The sequence below is a fragment of the Syngnathus leptorhynchus genome, chromosome 2 (genome assembly GCF_054491065.1).
Source record: "Syngnathus leptorhynchus isolate UIUO chromosome 2, UIUO_Slep, whole genome shotgun sequence".
NCBI classification, from domain to species: Eukaryota; Metazoa; Chordata; class Actinopteri; order Syngnathiformes; family Syngnathidae; genus Syngnathus; species Syngnathus leptorhynchus.
Window position 1 is genome coordinate 7,167,352 of NC_141196.1, and position 20,506 is coordinate 7,187,857.

The 20,506-nt window shown below is 43.5% G+C and overlaps 1 protein-coding gene across 12 annotated transcripts in view; it reads left to right on the plus strand.

The window, feature by feature from the left end:
* The first annotated feature begins 156 nt into the window (after nt 1-156).
* Nucleotides 157-20,506, plus strand: part of map7d3 (MAP7 domain containing 3) — a 25,073-nt gene continuing 4,723 nt past the window's right edge. For 2 of the 12 annotated variants that reach the window (XM_085936541.1, XM_085936532.1), the window contains exons 1-15: nt 2,543-2,724; nt 7,572-7,670; nt 7,941-8,021; nt 8,620-8,783; nt 8,903-9,014; nt 9,704-9,787; nt 10,614-10,718; nt 11,565-11,657; nt 12,175-12,273; nt 14,369-14,494; nt 16,338-16,453; nt 17,798-17,934; nt 18,665-18,882; nt 19,966-20,089; nt 20,193-20,478. In XM_085936541.1, coding sequence (XP_085792667.1) covers nt 2,679-2,724; nt 7,572-7,670; nt 7,941-8,021; nt 8,620-8,783; nt 8,903-9,014; nt 9,704-9,787; nt 10,614-10,718; nt 11,565-11,657; nt 12,175-12,273; nt 14,369-14,494; nt 16,338-16,453; nt 17,798-17,934; nt 18,665-18,882; nt 19,966-20,089; nt 20,193-20,478 — 1,890 coding nt within the window. In that variant the 5' untranslated portion in view covers nt 2,543-2,678. Of the gene's footprint in view, nt 505-2,542; nt 2,725-7,571; nt 7,671-7,940; nt 8,022-8,619; nt 8,784-8,902; nt 9,015-9,703; nt 9,788-10,613; nt 10,719-11,564; nt 11,658-12,174; nt 12,274-14,368; nt 14,495-16,337; nt 16,454-17,797; nt 17,935-18,664; nt 18,883-19,965; nt 20,090-20,192; nt 20,479-20,506 lie in introns of those variants that run through there. The other 10 variants (XM_085936599.1, XM_085936558.1, XM_085936549.1 and 7 more) reach the window with 10 other exon arrangements.

Here is a 20,506-nt window from a genome sequence, read left to right on the forward strand (position 1 = left end):
GTTTTGATTGGCTTATGTTTTGCTTTTCCTTTGACTCACTAGGTTTCTCTTAACTTTTGTATGTGTGTTACCTAATCAACTCAAATCAAGGATAGGGGGGTTGGATTAGGGGTTAGGGTTAGAGTTAAGGGGTACTGCTGCACCCTGGTTCAGCTCGAAGGATATAAGAGGTTCATATAAGCGAGCGCTGTTTCTGGTACACTTTTGTTAACTTGTGTCACAGATTGATTAAAAATGGGACAGCTAACGCTTTGGAGTTCTATGCTTCGACAAAACCAAGGAACTAGAACTAGTCTTAGCTTCCTGTTTATCGTGTCAAACAGATGAAAGTACCCTGTGGCGAAAGCATGTGAGACGGACCAGAACAGAGGCGATAGTGTTCATGGTGAGGCAGCGAAAACATAAGTGCAATGAGATAATGTGATGTTCTCTCATTCGGAGGAGTTCTTCATCGGACAGGGAGCTTTTCTTGTATTCTTAACGTCTGCAGATTCTTCAATCCGGGTAAGGTTTATACTTCTTGTATCTTCTTAATTGATATATTGTGACAAGTCAGAAGCATTACTTGCTAGTTGTGAAATAATTAAATGAATATAGTTCTATAAAAGTCAGACCTCATCAACTGTTTATATATTTAATACCTTGCTTGATGTTGTACAAATTTACCCCTCGCTCCCATTGGTAGTCATCATTTAAGCCAGTGATTTCCAGTGTAGTACTAGTATCACTAGTGTGATGGCACCCCCTAGTGCACAGGTGTCAAACGCAAGGTCCGGGTGCCAGATAAGGCCTGCCACAGGAGTTTATGAGGTCCACTCAAACTTACTGTTTATGCTTTTTTGTTTTTTGAAATAGATTTGTTGTTTACGTTTTGGTAGGCAATGTATATGGAAATTACAGATTTTCTTTACTTCATTTGATCTTACAATTTTTTTTCCACAAAATGTTTTCTTTTTTCCTTAACTAAGCATTAGTTGTGTAGGTAAATATTTTCTTATCAAACATTTTCATGACTTTGAAATTTGAAATTCAGTTTGTTGTTTGCAGTATAAATGATAAAAACAATTGCAAGGGCATACTGTGACATACTTTTCAGACTTTTTTGGTACAGTACATTTACATTTAATTTTTAAACAGCCTGTTCTTCATATTTGCATTCTAGTTCATTTTATTTGAATTTCATGTGCACTGCATTTTAACTGAATCACCGTGTGCATTTCTTTCCTCCGATTGATAGCGCAATGTAATGACACAGTGACTTACAATACTATGAAATATTTTTAGGTCTTGTTATCGAAATATTGCTTTCTTCGGCCACCTATATTCTATTGTTGATGCTATCGATGGTGGTGTGCTACTTGGAGAGCTAAGTAAACCGTTTAGGAAGTAGTGACCCAACATTTACGGTAGGTGGCGCGCTTAACTCTTATGAAAATTCTTTTACTCTGCCCCGCCCCTCACATGATTGATTATTAGCAGAAGAACAATCACAATGAAAGAATCCAGTTATAAATCTGGGGACCCTCAGCTATTCAGGAGGGAGATGTAATTAACGCCCGTTTAAAGATTTGCCGCCACGACCACATGCGTATATAATAATCAAACATTTACTCTACTGTGAGTACGTGTAGGTTTCATTTGCAGTTGAAACAATTGTTAATAATAGGTGCTTCAATATATTAATATATTGAATCACTTGTTGCATTTGTATGTGACTCCGATCTTACTCATATTATAGAGCTATCTTACGGTCATCATCCATACCACATTTAGTACTCAGAAAGTCTCGCGGTATGCAAAAAAACCCCAAAACAATGGAATACAGTAAACATTACTCAAGTACAAATACAACAACTTTGTAGTACAATACATTTGCATTAAATCTGATAAGTGCATATTAAAAAAACGTTTATGAGCAAAATTAAAAATGATAATAAGACAAAGATGGATGGATGGAGGCGCAGTGGGTAGCACGTCCGCCTCACAGTTAGGAGGGTGCGGGTTCGATTTCACATCCGGCCCTCCCTGTGGGGAGTTTGCATGTTCTCCCCGTGTCCGCGTGGGTTTTCTCCGGGCACTCCGGTTTCCTCCCACATCCCAAAAACATGCTTGTTAGGCCGATTGAGCACTCCAAATTGTCCCTAGGTGCGAGTGCGAATGGTTGTTCGTCTCTGTGTGCCCTGCGATTGGTTGGTAACCAGTTCAGGGTGTCCTCTGCCTACTGCCCGATGACGGCTGGGATAGGCTCCAGCACGCCCGCGACCCTCGTGGGGACTAAGCGGTTCAGAAAATGGATGGATGGATGGATGGATGGATGGATGGATGGATGGATGGATGGACATATACAGTATATTCATTATTTAAGCACATTTTTTATTTTCAAGCAAAATGGTAGCGTCCGAACTGTTATATTACAATAGAAATAAAACATGTGCCTTTTTAAAAGTTCGAGAACCACTTTTCTCGGCTTCTGCGAACTTTTTTTTGCCCGGAAACGATACACGGTGTTGCTCTTGATTTAATCGCTGCTCTTTGACGTCCACGTCTCCCTGGTGTCCGGTCCCAGCTTGACGACTGCCTCCCTTGCCTGCCAGCTCGCTACCGGTCGGCCGCGATGTGTTACTCACCCCCGTTCTAGAAAAGAAAGAAGAAACGCACTTGGGAGTAAACTTATAGGAATGGCGGAGGGCACCGTGACTCTAAAAGGCTTGCGGAGTCAAATGGGTGAGGACATGTTAAACTACAATGACTTTGTTCGAGCGGGTTGTGCTTTTTGGCGGTGATTTGGACGGGCTGCAACGCGGTCAGCTCCCCCCATCTCCTTCACCAACCCAGGGCTAGTAACGTTAGCTCTCCTCGCCGTGTCATCGGACTACAAAATAGAACACTTTTCCACCTTAGCAATGTATATATCTCAAATATTACGTGACAAGGTTACATTTTAGGGTCGTATCCCCAAGAGGAACTTGACAACTCAGCTTAATAGCACTGAGGGCTAATGCTAAACTGAAGTTATAACGTTATCTTCCTTGCCGGACCGGGTTGACGTTTATTCGGCGATTTTTTTCCCCCACTCCGTGAACCTTGTTATCAAACATTTTGCGATTACTTCTCAACTTGAATCGAGACAGAGTAAGTCAAAATGTTATGACTTCCTGGCATTTAGCCGACGTTTTAGCTACGTTAGCTCATCAAGAAGAGTTAAGAGTTGTCCAGTGTGCTTTTGGAATTAAGTTTCTCCTATTTGTAGCTGTTCAAAAAAAACAACAACAATGTCTCTTGAAAGAGGGTTCATTACTTGATTTTGTCTGCTTGTAAGTTTGCTAATTGTGCCCATTTCTCGTCATGCCCTTTGGTGGCAAGTGTATGTTGTTGACATATGGCATAACCCCCTCCCTTTATCTCTGCAGGGTTACCATAACAATGTCTGACCTGAATTTTTCGATCAAGCATGCAGAGAGAGATGTAGACAGTTTGCATAAAGAGCTGATGCAGTGATAAGAGTGTGCGTTGTCAAAAATGACTGCATCTGTGGGGTTTCAGTCTGTGCAGGGTCATGAATACACATTTTGTTTTGACTTGGGGGCAGCTGACAGGTTTTTCAGTGTTTTACGCAGACAGGAGTGAGAACGAGGGCCGAATGCATACCCGGGGTGGGCGTAGGCGGGTGTTACTCCTGGCAACAAGTGGTTACATTTAGTGCTGATGGTCTTCCTGTTTCCCCCTTCAGTTTTCCATCCAGCACTTTCATACTGGAATATTTGGCTGCCCAGATTTGTAGTTTCATGAAAATACAGTAAACCCGCTACAAATGGCAACATCCCCAAAATATATACCCTATCATTTCAAACTCCTAAAGTCACGATGGTTGCAATTAACAATTATTTTAACAATTCATTTTTCAATTTTCTAATCACATGCTGTGGCAACCCCTGAGAAGAAAAGCCCAGTCAAGTTTTAATTCCAAATCAGGACTTATTTTTTCCAAATTGAAAGTGCACAAAAATGAATGGGTTTTATAATAAGATGATTTCAAAGTGCAACAAATAATCAATTTGGTTTTCCAAAAGCAGACTGATTTGACTCACTTAAAGGCGTTGGACCTTCGAAGTCGCACTGCAATGCCAGGAATCTCGCTCACAAGCATGTCGATTCCCACAAGAATGCAGGCAAGGAGAAAAGCTAGCTGGTGGAAATGATGGGTTCGCACTGCTGCAAGGTTGTCAGGTCCTGCCAAATTATTAAAAGCATGAGAGGCATTTCTTGCAATGGTTGGACTCAGCTACCACAGAACGAGCGGCTTCAGTTTCACTGTGATTTGTTGTCTTTCTCTCTGCTTAGCGCCCTTTCCTTCCTGCGCATTTATGTAAAGTCGCTGGGGAAGGTCACATAAACAATTTGAATAGCAAAACAATGTTTAATGTTCTCAGCCAAGCTTAGGTAATTCAAATTTATTTTGACTTTTACGTCAAAGTCAGCCTGACAGAAATTGTTCGGCCATTCTCAATGGGAAACAACAGATAAAGGACTGAGTGAGATTGAATGCGGTCCATCTGGAAGACTCCCCGTGCCAGGTCGCACTGCAAATAGCCCAAGCTTATACCTTTGCATGACAAGGTGGAGTAATCCTGTCCCAAGATCTGGCAATGTGTTTAAAAGTGGGCATGTGCGCGGCCGCGTGGGGCTGCGCAGGCATCAATTGTCATTAAGCCGGCCGTGATGGGATACTGCAAGCCGAAACTCCTCCCTGTTTACAATGCTTGGCACATTTTAGAGGACCATCCTCCGGCAAAGTGTCTGTCTTATCCACAAAATGTATCATTTACAGTTGTTGGTGGCTAAACAATAATGTGACTCCTGCTCGAGACATTTAATGTGAAAAGCTGTTTGGGGATGCACAAACTAATTTTGTGTTCGTTTGAGAGGCTCCCCCATCCTGCAATTTCGAGAAGTCGCGCCTGATTAGCGCTAGAATTGGAGCGGTCGTTTTACGCGGGCTGGCCTGCTTCCTCTTCCTCAACTTAATGACAAGCCCCCACGGAACTGTGCTTGCCATAATTTGCACACAGCTCCCGAACGGACTGATTGGTGGCCAGACAAATGAATGTTGCTCACCTCTTTAAAATGCCCCGTAATAGGTTTTAGGCAGGATGTGTTGACACGGGGGCCACTGTTGATTGTTTACATGCGCCAAGTCTCCTCAGGGATGTCGCGCTGAGCACCGTCTGCGATTGGCTCGTCATTTCTATGAGCACACCTGGCTCTCTTGAGACCCTCTTCCGCAGTCTAATCAGAGCACTTCAATTAGCACATGAATGTTGTTTTCACTCCATGACGACTTTCTCCGTGCTTATATTTTCTTGTTGATTTAGTGTCTCGACAGAAGCTGCTCAGGCCAAAGCAAAAACAAAGTTGCTTTGGCGCTGAGAATTTTCTACTGAGTTGAGGGGCTTTGCTTACTGCCATTTTGCAGCCTGTATTTTTTTTGTGTGGGGGGGGGGGGGTCAATTTAAGGTCACCATCCTCACATGCTACTGTAGTAACTGTAACTTTGAGTGTGCTTGGCTTTAGAAGACGTTGATGTTGGTCTCACTCAATGGAAAGTGTTGAAATGGGAATAGCAGAAGCGTTTATTTGTTAGCATCTCTGGAAACTGCTTAGCGGTTACAAACCCTTTGTTGTTTCCATTGCAGTGAATGAAATGTAAATAACAAAACAAGTTGAACATCTATGTGCATGTTTAGGAGCGAAACAACTTGTACTAGATGGTCAGTGTAGTTGTAACATTTCAAATGCAAGGTGATTGATTGATTGATTCGAAGGCAACTTGCTCCGTCTATTGTGACGTCTTAATGTAGCCATGATGAGTCACCTTGTCTAAGTCCACATCCTCTTTTCATCCCCACTCAGCATATCGCCTGGCAACGGTAGCCTTGCTGTTAGGCATCTATTGATTGATCTTATCTTTATGAATAAAACGAGAATATCTTGAATGAGTCATTATGTGATCTGTGCTCTGTTTTCTCCCTGCAAATGATCTCCTTTAGCACAGTGGGCTGGCTGTTTCATGCCTTCCTGTCCAATATGGGCAAGTTCTTGGCTCATGTTTCACTGATCTCTTCAGTGAACATTGCTTCATATTGTCAGAAAGAGTCGATCGATAGTCTAGTTGCTACATTTATGATGGAAAGTTATTGTAAACAGGTTTTTTTGGAAGCCATTCACCGCAATGGAAACATTTGCCAACTAAAAACCACTGACAAATATATTTGTCAAGTATGTTTGCAATGGGTTGGCATACCAAGAGGGCCTCACCCATATTGTGAAATTGTTATATTTGGGTATGTAAATCACTGTATTAATGAATAGATTCCAGTAGATGGCGGTGTTTTATTGTACAGTATTTGAGGTGAAGCTAAAGATGGGGCGAGTCTTGGCGTGTCACAATTATGAGGGAGAGAAATGCATTGCAAGTCCATCAAGCCGTTAAGGCACCTCGCACTAGAACAATGTATGTATACTAGTATCGTTTTTACAATCTGATGATAGTTTGGGAAGCCCCGCTTTGACAGCTACTGCCAGTGAATTAATTTTGCTGAATGTCTTTAATGCTTTTTCCTCAAGAAATAGAAATTGAATAGCTGAATTTTGTCAGCACAAAGTACATCTTTGTTATTGCCACAGTAGAACCTGACTGAATGAATGAATGACCGAATGAGTGAGATTTGATGCAGCCTGGTTTTCCTATCACATGACAGAAGATCTGATTTGCCTACTCGTCAGCAATTCAGTAGTGCTGAGAGCGCACAGCCGAGAAATGCAGTGAGGACCTAGCTGATGCAGCTTGATCGTGTGCTGTTTCCTTCCTACTACTTTTGCTATGCACCACTTTCTCTTGGTTGATATGAAAGTGGCATTCAAAATATTAAAAACGGCAGAAAATTGTTGGTCTCAGATGTTTTGCCGCGTCGTTGAATCCCAAGTCATACTCTCAAATTCAAATGCAGCAAATTCTGCAAACAACTTTGACGCCTCGGCTTATGTAAGCCGTCATTTCTGACCCTTATTCCAGTGTATGGGTTGGTCAAATAATCTACATATTCTATTTTGGAGCATTTGACTTTTTCACCTAAAATGTGCCTGTACAAGGTTGTGACTGCTGAGCGCACACATTGGCTCTCATTTGCCAGCGTCTTGCTCACTGAGCGTGTTGAATGCAGTCTGTAGAGTGGGCCATGGGCTGGGTCTGATGGCTTGAATAGCCGGATTGTTCTGCTTCATAACCGCTCCACACCAGAGGCGTCATGACTATGCAAACAAAGCTCAGAGAAAATTGAAAATACAGTCTTCTCAGACTTGATGACATAATTCTCCTCCAATCGGGGTCTCTCCTCTTACTCGAAAAATACGCCGATATACTGCTGAGTGCAAATTATGCCCGACTAAATGGAAGGTGAATACTGCTTGAGTGGATAGTAAGAAATAACACTTCAGAAAATTTTAGGGTTGACTTGCCCTTTAAGGGGACTCCAAAAATCTCAGCTGTAAATTGTGTGCTTTCTTTGGTCCAGCTGCAGCTGCGCAGGCCCAAGCCGAGGAGCGGCGCAGCCAGGCCGTGAGTCCAGCACCGTCTGCAAACACAGCAGCCAAACCTCACAGCTCGCGGCCAGGTAACCCACTCCTCACCCAGACACCCACCGCTTTAGCTTAGTGTGAACAGTTAGCCGCCAAACTATCCTATCGTCGCCCCCCCCTGCTCTGCAGGGCTTACTGCAGGGAGGCCCCGAGTCATCACTTTATTATTTGACAATCTCATTAATGACAGCCCCCTACCAGGACTCACACCTTGACGCAAAGCTGTTGCTGTAATATGTCAGCGTAAGCCGCCGCAGCCTCCATCTGAGCACCTCTTTTGACCGCTTTGACGCACGTGTTTGCAGTCCTCGACGGCGCCACACTTCGAGTGGACGATCGACTGCGGGTAGCAAAGGAGAGACGAGAGGAGGCTGACAGGCAACAAGGCAAGGAGACATTTACTCAGATCTGCTTCATCTTGTGGTAAAATGCAAGCATTTATATGCGCCACTTGCATAAAGTCAAGCCCGCTGTTCTACGAGCGACACAGTCGACTGGAAAAACGTGGCATGATTGTCAAGAAAGCAGGCGGTGATGCATATTGGCATTGAAGGAAATGTTTTATTTGCACGCCGAATCAGCCAATTACTGACCTGACCTAATGTCCTCCAAGACAAGCCCTAGTTGTTTTTTGTTAGAACATGTTTCCATTCCACAAGAGTCCAGTTGCACATTGGCGATGTAACGCTTGCACGCAGCTGCTTTGACCATGAAAGTTAGACCCTGGACCTCCTGACACACAGACGTTATGCTGATTTTCATACCAGAGGAGGCTTGGAAACCCCTTAGTGACTTTTGCATACTTCTACACAATCACGCTGGAGTGGTTGTGGTTACTGAACAGCACTTCTAGATGATGGTAGATTATTTACAATGTAACAAACTATGGGACTGGATTTCTTGATATCATGTCTTCAATACAGTTTTTTTTAAATAAAATTGTAGATTTAAAATGCCCCTTTCTCTGTCTGTCTTTGTCATCAGCTTTGCGTGAGTCTCAGATCATGGAGCGTGAGCGCAAGGCCAAAATGCAAGTGGAGCGTCAGCAGGAGGAACGTCACAAGAAGGCCGCGGAGCAGCGACGGAAAGAGGAGCAGAAGCGTCAGGCTGTGGAGGAGAAGAGGAAGCAGAAACAGGAAGAGGAGAAGGTAGTCAACGGAGTAGGCCTGTGTGCCTGGAATCTTGCTCTTAGGAATGATTATTCCCATGACCATGAAGCAAATAGAGACCCCCCCCCCTTTTTTTTTGTTATATATAAATGCGGCAGGAGCATTACGAGGCAGTGATGAGACGAACGTTAGAGCGAAGCCAGCGGGCCGACCAGAGACAGAAGAGGTGGTCCTGGGGAGGATTGTCAACAGACTCAGATGGGAGAGCAGGTAATGGCCGCTTTGTTTGTTTTGGGCCAATCAAACATTATTTATCACATTGATGCCACACCTCCAGCTTTTGTGGCCCGCACACCTTGTCTAATTTACTAAGGAGTCCTGAATCGCGTGTGCGCTCACACTTACCGATTGTGCACTCTTAGCATCAGGTGTCAAACTCCTTGTATTCCTTTCAGTCTCTCTGTGGCAACCTGCTAATGGAATGACACTCTGACACTCGATTCTCAGTGGCCACGTCCCTTTAGAACATCCTGTTTACTGTTGTGAAGCCTTGCAGTGGCGAGCGACTGTTGATGGAGGTCTTGTTCTCATGATGAATTGGCAAATATCACCTTGAAATGATTTGAACCATTTATTTCAAAAACCTTTTATTAAATTTGCTGAATGGTAAGTTGCACAAAAAGTGCAACAACATTAAACAATTGGACCCTGAAGTTTCTCTCAAAACCCTTCACGACTTACACTCTGAATGTGTAGCGTCCCATTCTACAAACTAAAACCTGCCTTCACGTGATTTTGACTTGATCCCTTCAGTGTTCATATGATGCTCATATTGTGACTTGTGACACCGTCAATGAAAGCCTTGACGGCCGCCGGCCGTTCTTCGCCTTCAACTCACTGTGCCGAGAAGTGGCGTCAGCATTCCTCACTTCCCCGCTGAGAGCTTTCTCTCCCTACAGGAGACTCGGACGCCGACGCCTCATCTCCAGTAGCTATAGCAATCTCCCCTGCTTCGCCAGATAAGCCACCCAGGAACACTCAAGGTTTTGTTTGTGATTTGCCCACCAGTTAACATCTGTAGCATGGGCGGCACATATTGGGTGATAGTGTACCTTCTCTTCCTCACACACACACCTTCTTTTGCAGCCTAACACCGACTGTTAAATAGAGGAAACTTCTCCTTGTCAGTATGCTTTCTTCTTTCAGGGAGGGTTGCTTTAGGTCTTTGACCCATTCACACTTTGGGGCAGGGCCAGGTCATCGGGGCGACTTTGCATGGAAGCCCAGTCAAATGCAAGGCTGAACTAACTATGTCACATTGGGTTCAGATCACGGCACGCCATGTTGTGGCTATGCGGTTTGCTCTACTAACTTTATCGCATGATGCGAAAGCACATGGTGGTGGTTGCAAAAAATAATATATTTTTTTCAAGCATGAAACAGCAACGTGTTCATTTGTCTAAAGTGTCAGTGATGCCTTTGAAAATCCCAACTACGTCATAATAGACAGTCAAATGAGATTCTCTACAAGACCTGACCTGTAGCAAAATGTCTGCCTTTGCGACGATAACAAATTGAACAAAATAATACAAATGCTTCTCTGTATGCAAACCACACCTGCAAAAATAAAGGTATCGTCAAATGAACGTCTCTCTAACAGTGTCAGTAAGAACTCAACTATATGTTTGTAAAGGCAGATGGTTTTCGTTACAGATTTGTACAGGATCTCATTAGCTAGCAGAGATGCCTGTGGTGTTATCTGAAACGGGTGTTGTCAAGTATCCCTTTAGTGTCCTTCCACTGTGTGCGCCTCCTTTGGGAGCGTTCTGTAGTGTAATTCCTCCCTTCTTCCTCCTCCCCGACTCGTAGACAAGCGCTCCACGTCCATCACCAACCTCAAACAGCCGTCAGAGGCTAGCATCACCAAACGCCTATCCTCATCCTCTGCTACCCTTGTCAAAACTCCTGACAAAAGTAAGTCACCTCTTTACCCCCCCACTGCACTCCCACCCTTCTTTCTAACCTCTCCTCCCAGTAGTACTTTGTTTCATGCTACATATATTGTTTTGGAATGGTGTCAAACCAGAGGCCTGCGGTCCTATTTTGCCCTGCCATGTCATTTTACGTGGCTGGCAAAGGCTTTACTCTTTGTATGTGCAAACGTGGCTATCCAACTTCAAATGAAGATAATCAAACGCAGAGGTGGTTGTACATGATGGGGTTATTATTAGGTTTTCTCAATAGAGCATATCAGGAAAGGGACGTCTGACTTCCACCTATCTAGTCTGTGAACAAACAGGGCAGCACATCATCTGGCAAGTAGACGTCATGACCAGTCATATGTTTGAACAATCACTCGCTCCCGGGGGTTTGTAATAGTTCGGATTTCAAACTGCAGCCTTCATTTCCCCCAAAAGTTGACAGACTTGATTTTTTTTTTTCACCCCTCATTCCCTAAAAAGAAAAGCTGTTGCTGTCGCATTTTAAATGTCATTATGTCAAAGTTATGTGTAAGCATAAGAAAGATCAAGTGGTATTTAGATTCCTTTTTAATGTCCTGAAATCCAATTGGTGATTGAAATTGGAACCCAGGCATCGTCCCAGGTGCCTCGCTTGACCCCTGACCTCAGGTCTAGCCTTATCTCGGCCTTTTGCACGCAGCAGCACGCGGCAGACTAGAGCTTCCTTCACAACGAGATAATTGTTTAACTTAATTACTTGACTTTTCCTTGCTGTCCACACGCGTGGTTGGACATGGGTACCATTCATTAGGTAACATGGGGTGGAATTCACCATTGTGTTGTCATCACTGTCTCTTAGGTATAAAATCCAGGAGTGTGTCTTGTAACCGTTTGCCTCGGAAAGACAGTGCTGCTAAGGAGGAAGGCAAAAAGCTGCAGGCGGAGTCGACAGGTGCATAGTCGTCGCTCTGTGCAACAGTCCATTTCTCTACTTATCACTGGGCTTGATCAGTTTCTCGACAGATTTTATTTGCTGAAGCAGGAGAACAAAACCCAAATATTTTTGATGCTATGTGTTTAATAGTATCACACACAAAAAAAATGTGTCATTGATTTGCAACAGGGTGTAAATTATAGAAGAATTCATTCAATATGATAAAGACTTCTCAAGGATATTAAGCATAGTTTTATCGGCAGCTTTGAAAGGCCAAGCTTTTTATTTAAAAAATAAAAATTGGGCCCTCCCATGTCTTGGTCTTAGAACGACTTACAATGGCGCCTATGTGTGCCTCAGCGCACGTCTGACTTTTGATGAAGATCACCAGTTAGGCATCAGCTGCCGTGACGCTTGCCGACTCATTCACAGACCAGAACTGCACATGACCCGTTGGAAAGTCTCTCCGCGGGGATGTTCTTGTTGACTCTCTCCCTGTGTCTCTGGGCCGTGACCCCTACGCTCACGTCCGTAGGTGCTTCCATGAAGACGAGGAGTTCGTCCCTCACACGAGTAAGTGTGGGCAGAGCGCAGACTCCTGCCAAGGCTGCTAAGGGGACGTCATACAATCAAGGTGGCTAGCATGGGACAATCAGTCGATCGTTTTTTTTTTCATGCTTCCATCTGGCTTTTTTTTTTTCCCCCTCCCCGGGGAGTAACTGGCATGTCAGTGACGTTAACAGCTTGCTGGTTCTGAATTTAAGAAATTCTGAGGGGACATATCTTCATCTTAAGCATCTTTGAAGTATCTGGTTGTGGGGTTTAGATTATTTTTAGCCTGATGTAATCTCATTTCCTTTTCCCTCTCAAAGCTCACACACACAATGCTGAATAACATTTTGGGCAACTGCTCAAATTTTCAATACGCTCTTGTCTGTGATTTGCCTCTAACGTTAAATGCTTTCCCTTTTAATCCGATTTTTTTGTGCTGCGCACACTGGCAACTAACCCTCATTGTCATTTTTGCAATTGTCAAGTCCAGCAATGGTCCTGTTGTATGTTGCCACTAACAAACAGCATGTATTGTTTTTGTTTTGTCACAAAGTGTATATTGTGTTCTCCCTCCCTTACAGATGACATCTTCCTAGCAGGATTTAAGATGCTATGCTTGTGCATCAGTGCCATCCCACAAGAGCACCCAAATCCCTTCAAGAGTGCCAGTGTGCAGTCTGTGTATTAATCACCAAAGCTTTTGTTTGTCCTTTAGACGCCGCAGCCTCCATTTGCGGAACACTCGTTTATTCTTTTTATTTGTTTTTTTAGCTAGGACTGCTCAAAGTATGCTTTGGATTAGGAATCAGCTTCATTATCATTAATCAGGCGGATGGTGTCGGCCACGTATCATTGAGGAGGTTAATCCGGGTACACAGGATGTACGATTTGGTGCTTGATCTAAAATAGGCTCGCTCGACCTTGACTGCAATCTGCGATTTACTGGAGTGCCACTTTAGTCCTTATCACCGTTCTTCTAGCCTCTTAATACCTTGATGCGTAGTAGCAACCTGCGAGCACTTAAAATGTAAATAGCACATGTCAGTACCAGATGTCAGTTTAGTAAGAAACTCGACTGAGACTTGCGAATCCGCCACTTGCGGGCCAATGGAGTACGTTCAGATAACAAACTCACTCTGGTGTGATTTGTTCTTTCGTAGCACAGTCGGTGAGAAAGACTTCGGTTCTTAGAGATGCAAGACCACATTAGTTACCATGCCAAAACGTTTATCTTCAGTGGAGTTGTGGTTAACTCATTCACTGCCTGCTCTTTTCAAAGCAGAGTTCTTCGTATTGCTAGCAGTTTTGGAGCTTTGTGACTGACCTACTAAGAGAAGACTCTCTTCTTTCATCAAGGGAAACGGTTTTCCTCCTTATTTCATTCTTCAGTCTCATTTTTGGTGTCACCAAAAACAATGGTTTGTGACCCCAAAACCGAGAAATGGAGCTTTCTATTACCGAATGTAATTACACCATACTTAAACATACTCCGTTTGAGCTGAGGTGCCTGAACTTGTCAAAGTCCCAAAGTGACTGTAATTGACATGACAAGCCAAGATTCACCACCATTCAAAAGCTGTGCTGATTTCAAATCCAAAGCGAATCAACACTACCCTCAACAGGGATTGCTAGATTTCCATGGCAGTTAACTAGTTAACTTAATGGACACGAAAACTATTTTCACAGTCGAAGTTCAAGCTCTTACTGGGTCACCTGTAGTCTGCAGTCTTATACACTCCCCCCTCTTTCTTGCCTGAAGAATATTTGTTTGCTGTTCACTAATGGTCCAATGTTTTCTCTTTTCCCATCAGCACACCTCCCACTGCCTTAAGGAACCATTGATTTGACCACATTGTCGAATGATCCAACTTAGACAATCAGTGGTCTGTCTCAGTACTCTTCCATGGCATCACTTGCCTCGTTATTCTCATGAAATGATTTCATTGACTCCCAGCAGAAGTGAAAAGCTCTGTGAGACTATTGAGACATAACCTATTGCTGCATGTGTTGTTGATTCTCTCCTGATGGTTAAATCACATGGTGGCTTATCTAACTGACCCCCCACTCCCACTTTACCCCTTTTTTGTCATTCTCTGCTGCTATTCTCGACCCCCCCCTCCTTGTCCTACTTTGTCCTTTTCTTTTGGGTTTCATTTTTCGGTGGGCTCGCCACGTAGCTCGCAAGCAACCGACTTGCGCTGTGGATGGAGGGGTCATTAGTCGCCTGCTCACTCCCACCCAGGCCTCACTAGCTAGGAGCAAGAGTGCTGCTGCCCTTTCCCCTGAAGGAACCAATGCTCCAGGTAACCCCCTCCTCTCACATAGCAGTCTGACAGCGGATGGTTTCTAGCTCATCTCTCTTGTGTCTGTTTCCCAATGTAAGGTACAGTAGACGCAGGGGGCCCTTTAATTCACAATGGCTTTCGTGCTGTGGAAATTCATAATCAGACAAAAACAAATTTTTCTTCTATGATTCGTTCATTGTGTGTACATTGCATATTCAATGCGGCTTGGTTTTCACAAGACTGTTTCAAATTGGAAAACCGAACATATCCCAGATCAGCGTGTGCGCAATGGAAATGCAGCATTACTCGTAGTTAGCAATGGTATCGCATCTCAGTGAGACCAACTTTGACACCGTGAACATAATTGGCCGCAGTTGTAATGTGCCGTGGCTTTAGCCGATCAGGCATCCCTCCACCGGCTGCATTTCTCGGCATCTGAGGAGCTTCTGGGTCCATGCTGGGAGATTTTCTTTAAGCTGCTTACAGGTTCTTGTTGTGTCAGAATGAAACTGTTGTGCAGGTGTCCTGGTATGGTACCATGATCAGAGACAGTGCCAGGTGGATTTTTACTGTACTGAACTGTCATCGTAGTAAATTATGCTCATGTCGATCAAATACTAAGATATACTCTTCTCTGTGGCTACGTAAATGCAGCCTGCCACTTCAATAATACTCGAAAGTACGATCTATGTGTGTAGTCTAGATGCGCATAGTTTCACTCATAAACACAGTTCATGTTTTGTTCTAGAAAGTCATTTGAATCTCTGCAAGAAATTGAAGCTGTGTATCTTTTTGGGCGTGGCGTTTATTGACCAGCCATTAGACACCCATTAGCAGCATTTATGGATTGTGCGCTATGTATGGTCCCAGTGGAAACATGACCCAGCCGAAGTAGTGCAGCAGCACAGTGTGCAGGATTTGCATGCTTGTCATAGATACAGAATCACAGAGGACACTTTTGACTGGGCTTTGGCAGCGAGAGTCGTCAAGGTTGCCGGATTATCACGACTAATCTCTCTATCTGACGTAGCAAGTAGCAAGATAGTCAGCCGACAACAAAAAAACAACACTGACTGCTAACAAAATAGATTGGTGTCTGTTACCCCCTTTTCAGCATTATTTATTTAAACAGAAATGGCGCATCAAAACATGGAGTGAGACAATATAACTCTGTATATATATTCATTATCCTATACAAAAACTGACTGGTGCACCTTACTTGAGCAGAAGCTGTGAGATTTGAGTTTGAACATTTTAAACACCCGGTAGCCAAATTGCACACACCAAAAGGAAACTCAATGAATTATCCATGATGCCCAAACTGTTTATTTCTTTAGATTCTAGTTATTGATCTAATCAAAGTCTTGTGTTACATGGTCATTGAATGAATTAAAGCTGTACGTAGTATTTGGTCTTTGAGCTATTCTCAACACATACCAGATGTTTTTAACCGTCAAAAACTGCATTTTTGTTTATTTATTGCACACTAATATTGGAAAGATTGTGTATTAGTATTTGCATTCTATTCTAAATTTTGAGTTTGCTTGGTTTTCGAGGTGCGAGGTTTCCCGCGTGAACAAAAATTGAAACCGCTACATCTAACAAAACGAAATGTATATAAATATATGTAAATAATTTCCTGCTTTTGAATCATCCCACTTCATCCTTTCCCCCTTCTCACTATCTCTCCTTGTATCTATTTTTTCTTCTACCCTCTTCCCCCATTTTTTTTTTTCTTTATACCTTTTTGTACTTTGCTGGCCAACCTGGCCTGCTTATCACTCCTTCCCGCCGGTTGTATTTGCCTGGCCCTGCCGATGATTGTGTCCTTTACCAGAGTGTCACCTGTGTCCTCGCTCAGCCTCCGCCAATCCCATACAAACGCCCCGCGGGCCACTGCGCAGTCGCAGCATCGACCGACAGAAGAACGGCATGACCACCTCCGTGTCGGCAGACGGAGCCCTCGACCCCTCACTGGTGAGAACATCTGTTAAAAGTCAAATGAATTCTCATTCACCTTTTATTACATATGTTCAATCAACCAAGATTTGTATGAAATGGAAGCATTTTTTCCAAGAGGGATGGATATCTGCCTCAAGCAATTCGTTTGGGAATTAAGGGAAGAGAGTCTTTAAATGAGTGAGATGAGATGTAGTGCACATGGTAATGAAAGCAGTAATGGCAATAATAATGCATAACCAGCTGTTAATTGACCGTAAATCAATTAGTTGTGTGAAATGGACATTTAATCTTGTTAATCAAATTAGAGTATGTTGCTTAGGTGCAACTAGCTTTTCCGCGGGTTAATTAATCAACCAGTTTGCAGCATTAAAAGAACAATATGCTCTTTGCTCAGGAGTGTTACAACCTCCCTTTAAAAATGATTGATTGCTAAATTTACTGTAAGTCGATTAGTCTGCAACTGTGGAGACAGTAGCAGCAGCAACATAGTGTTCATGCGCTTGATAGTGGAAAATTACGGATTAGGCACAAAGGAGAAGCGAGCAATGCGTTATGTGAAAATTCTCCAGTATTAGCCTACACAAGATTATCTACCCGATGGCTTATGACAAGCTTGAGCCAGCCGTAGATAAGACTTTTGCCAGTCAAAGTGCATGAGGTGCATGCAAATGTTTTATTTCTGCTGGTACTGGCCTGAGCATGATACTATCTACCGGTACTAGGAAGCGACGTCTGTCTCTCTTGTCACTCGTTGCTCATTCTCCCACATGACCTTTTAGTCTACACTCTGTGAGGCTGTGAAAGGACCCGTTGACATGGCATGAGACAAACTTGTGGCCTGATTATGGACAGATCGGGTCATGCAAAGCAGACTACACCCTGAGCCTGGGGCCGTTTGACTTTCCATCTCTTTATCACTGTGCTTTCCTGCACTGAATGCTATATGGATACAACATCAAATGTTGTGGTTAACACTCTATAATGCTTTAAATGATATTTTTGTGTATTATGTTCAAGCTTCTTTATGTCAGCACATGTCGTGAAGAAGGTTCTTACAAGATTTGCAGGTTATGATTGAGTTTTGAATGGCTTCTTTTTACAACGGTGCTTTGTCGCAAACTCGGAAGCTAATATTTGTCAAGATGGTATCCTATCCAAAGCTTGTAACAAGAGTTTAACACATTTCATTATGAGAGCAGACTAGTTATAAACCCCTTTTGTGACAAAACTAGCTCAATTTTCAGAATAGCATAAAATGACACCAAGTATATGTGGCTGTGTGAAAGTCTTAAACCAATGTACTGTAATCCCTATTGCCATGAATTATGTTTTCTTCTCGGTGTGCGTGGGGGGAAACAGACCAAGCAGGAAAAAACGTCTACCTCATCCGGGCGACAGCGCCCGCCCTCCCCATCCATCCCCATGGGACGCACCCGCTCACCATCCCCTGCCCCAAAACCATCTCCAAAGAGGACTCCTTCTCCAGCAGCTTCAAAGTAAGAAGATAAAGCAGATGTTATGTTCACGTCACCTTTTCCGAGAGACCTTGCAACATGAATTGACTCTGGAAAATTCTGTATACATTTAACATGATTGAAGATAATTGCTGAAAATGTGAGTAGATTGACAATTGAGAGGATGTCCTTAACCTCTGCCGACCAGGCCTTCATGCCTGCTTTTCGAGTGCCTCGTTGTCATCCTCGAGTGTCTGCACAGCACGGAAAGAAGTCAATAAAGCTTGGTTGGGATGAGGGGGGAATCATCTGATGGCAGCATGTTGTAGAGGTTTTGCACGAGTGTGGCCGCTTTATTAGAGCGCCTCATTGTTGCAGTGCACAAAAGCCTCTCGACGACCCGGTGTTAGCCATTGCGGTCACTGGAGCCGTTAAACATAGCATGTATTATTACTGCTCAAACGCAGTACTGTTTAAGCATACGGAAGATGCAAAGACAAAGGAGCGTTAAATTTTTCACGGTTGCAAGAGTAATATTTGATCAACAGTTGAGCGTGGCGTGCTTTCAGTGTAATTAGCAGACATCCCCACAATGTATGAGGGGAAGGAAGAGGTTCAGTTTTGATGTATTTGAAGCCTTGTTTTGTGTACTTGGCATTTTAAAAAAAAATCATTTAAACTGTAGTGTTATTAACAATACTTTAGTGCCAAACTTTGAAGACATTCATTTTGACTTAACAGAGCATCCAATGAGCATGGTTTCTTCTGACAGGCAAAATTCAAAGGCACGCCCACCCTCCCCAGCAGCGAAGCAAGGCACCCCATCCCCTCAGCCATCTGCTAAACCCCCTCCGATCCAGAAACCAGCTCTGACGCCGCCAGGGCCCCCTACCCTGCGAAAGAGGGACTCCCGCTCAAAGGACATGTTGCTACCCTTACAGCCTGGCTTGGGACAGTCGTCTGACTCTAGCAAATCCAAAGAGAAAGACGGTGAGCATCCCGGCATAGAGCCCACAGTATCACGCCATTATGTCTGTTTATTGTTATCAACACTGTGTTTTATAAATCTGCATGAAATTGTTGGAATTTCACTGAAAATAATTCTTAAATGGGTTGCCACACAAAGAGAAGCATAAAATCCCATTTTTATTCATTGCCACTGATTGCCAGCCCATTTCCCGTCCATTGTGTACTTTTGTTTGCGCCTGGTGTACAGTGATGTGGCAGTAAATCTCAGTGGAGCAGCTCCAGCAAATCCCAGCTCTTGTCACTTCCCGTCCCACATTAGAGTTGTTGATGCTGCCGCCATCTGGACAGAGTTGTGCTCTGCAATATACAGGGTCATCATTTCAGATATCTGAGTCCTAGGCAATTGAAATTGGTCTCGTGCAGTAAAATGCAAGATTTATTTCTCAAAATTCACTCAACAGTCAAACTATGCAAATACATAGAAAAATTCCCGATCAGTTTATTCCATAAGAACAAAAATGTCACTCAAGATAACATGAATAAAATATGCTCCTTCCAAATGAATTTAATCTTTGACCCTGAAGATGTTAATAAAATAAACAGGTTCCAATGTCACCTTTACACTAAGGTACAACGCTATTTTTAGTTTATCTTATTCAGACCTGGGAAGTTAGATTCATGCTGCTGTAATATTTGGTTAACTTATGGACGCTCTTGATTTGATTTGATTTCATAGCATCGGAAGGGGAAAAAAAAAAAACTTGTGACGTGATGACCATAAACTTTGAGAAGTGTGTAATGCATTCAGATCATCTCTGCTAAGCTTTTTATATTATAGATACGCTTTTGCAACATACAAACCAGCGCAATGTCTTTGACGAAGGTCAGCATAATCCTGCCCTGAAATCAGACTCAACTCAATGTGGAATTGAGTAAATTGTGAAAAAGAAATTTGACTTCTATTTACTGTGACATTTTTTGAGGGCGGTGTGCTGGGACATTTAGCTAGTGCAAATTGGCGGAATAAAGGGTGGGAAACACTCAACTACAACTATAATGTTAAAGCAGAAATCATTCACCCTGTATTTTTTGTCTTGCTTTCAGATTCTAAGGCTGGAACCAATTCTGCTGCTGAGGCAGCCAAGCTCTTGGCGGAGCACCGCAGACAGATGCGTGAGCAGAAGGAGAAAGATGAGCAACTCAGGATACAGCGTGAGGAGGAAGAGAAGTGAGCACTTTCAATATTGCCTCATGTGGAGCATCATCAATGTCTTCTTTTGTCTTCTCAAATGTGAATATGAAGGATAAAGCCCTTTGGTTTGCTCTTGAAGGCTCAGGAAAGAAGAAGAGGATCGCCTGGCAGAGGAGGCCCGGCTGAAGCGCCAAGAGGAGGAAAAGAAGCTGGCGGAGGAAAGAAAAGTGAAGGAGGAGGAGGAGGCCCAAAGAGCGGAGGAAGAGAGGGAGCGACTGGAAGCCGAGGAGGCTCTGAAGCAGGCGGAACTGCAGAAGGAGCGGGAGGAGGCCGAGGCTAAGGCCCTAGAGGAGGCCGAGAGGGTCCGCCAGGAGCGTGACCGCATCATGCAGCAGAACCAACAAGAGCGGATGGAAAGAAAGAAGGTAATCACTGCAGGATCGTCATCCATAA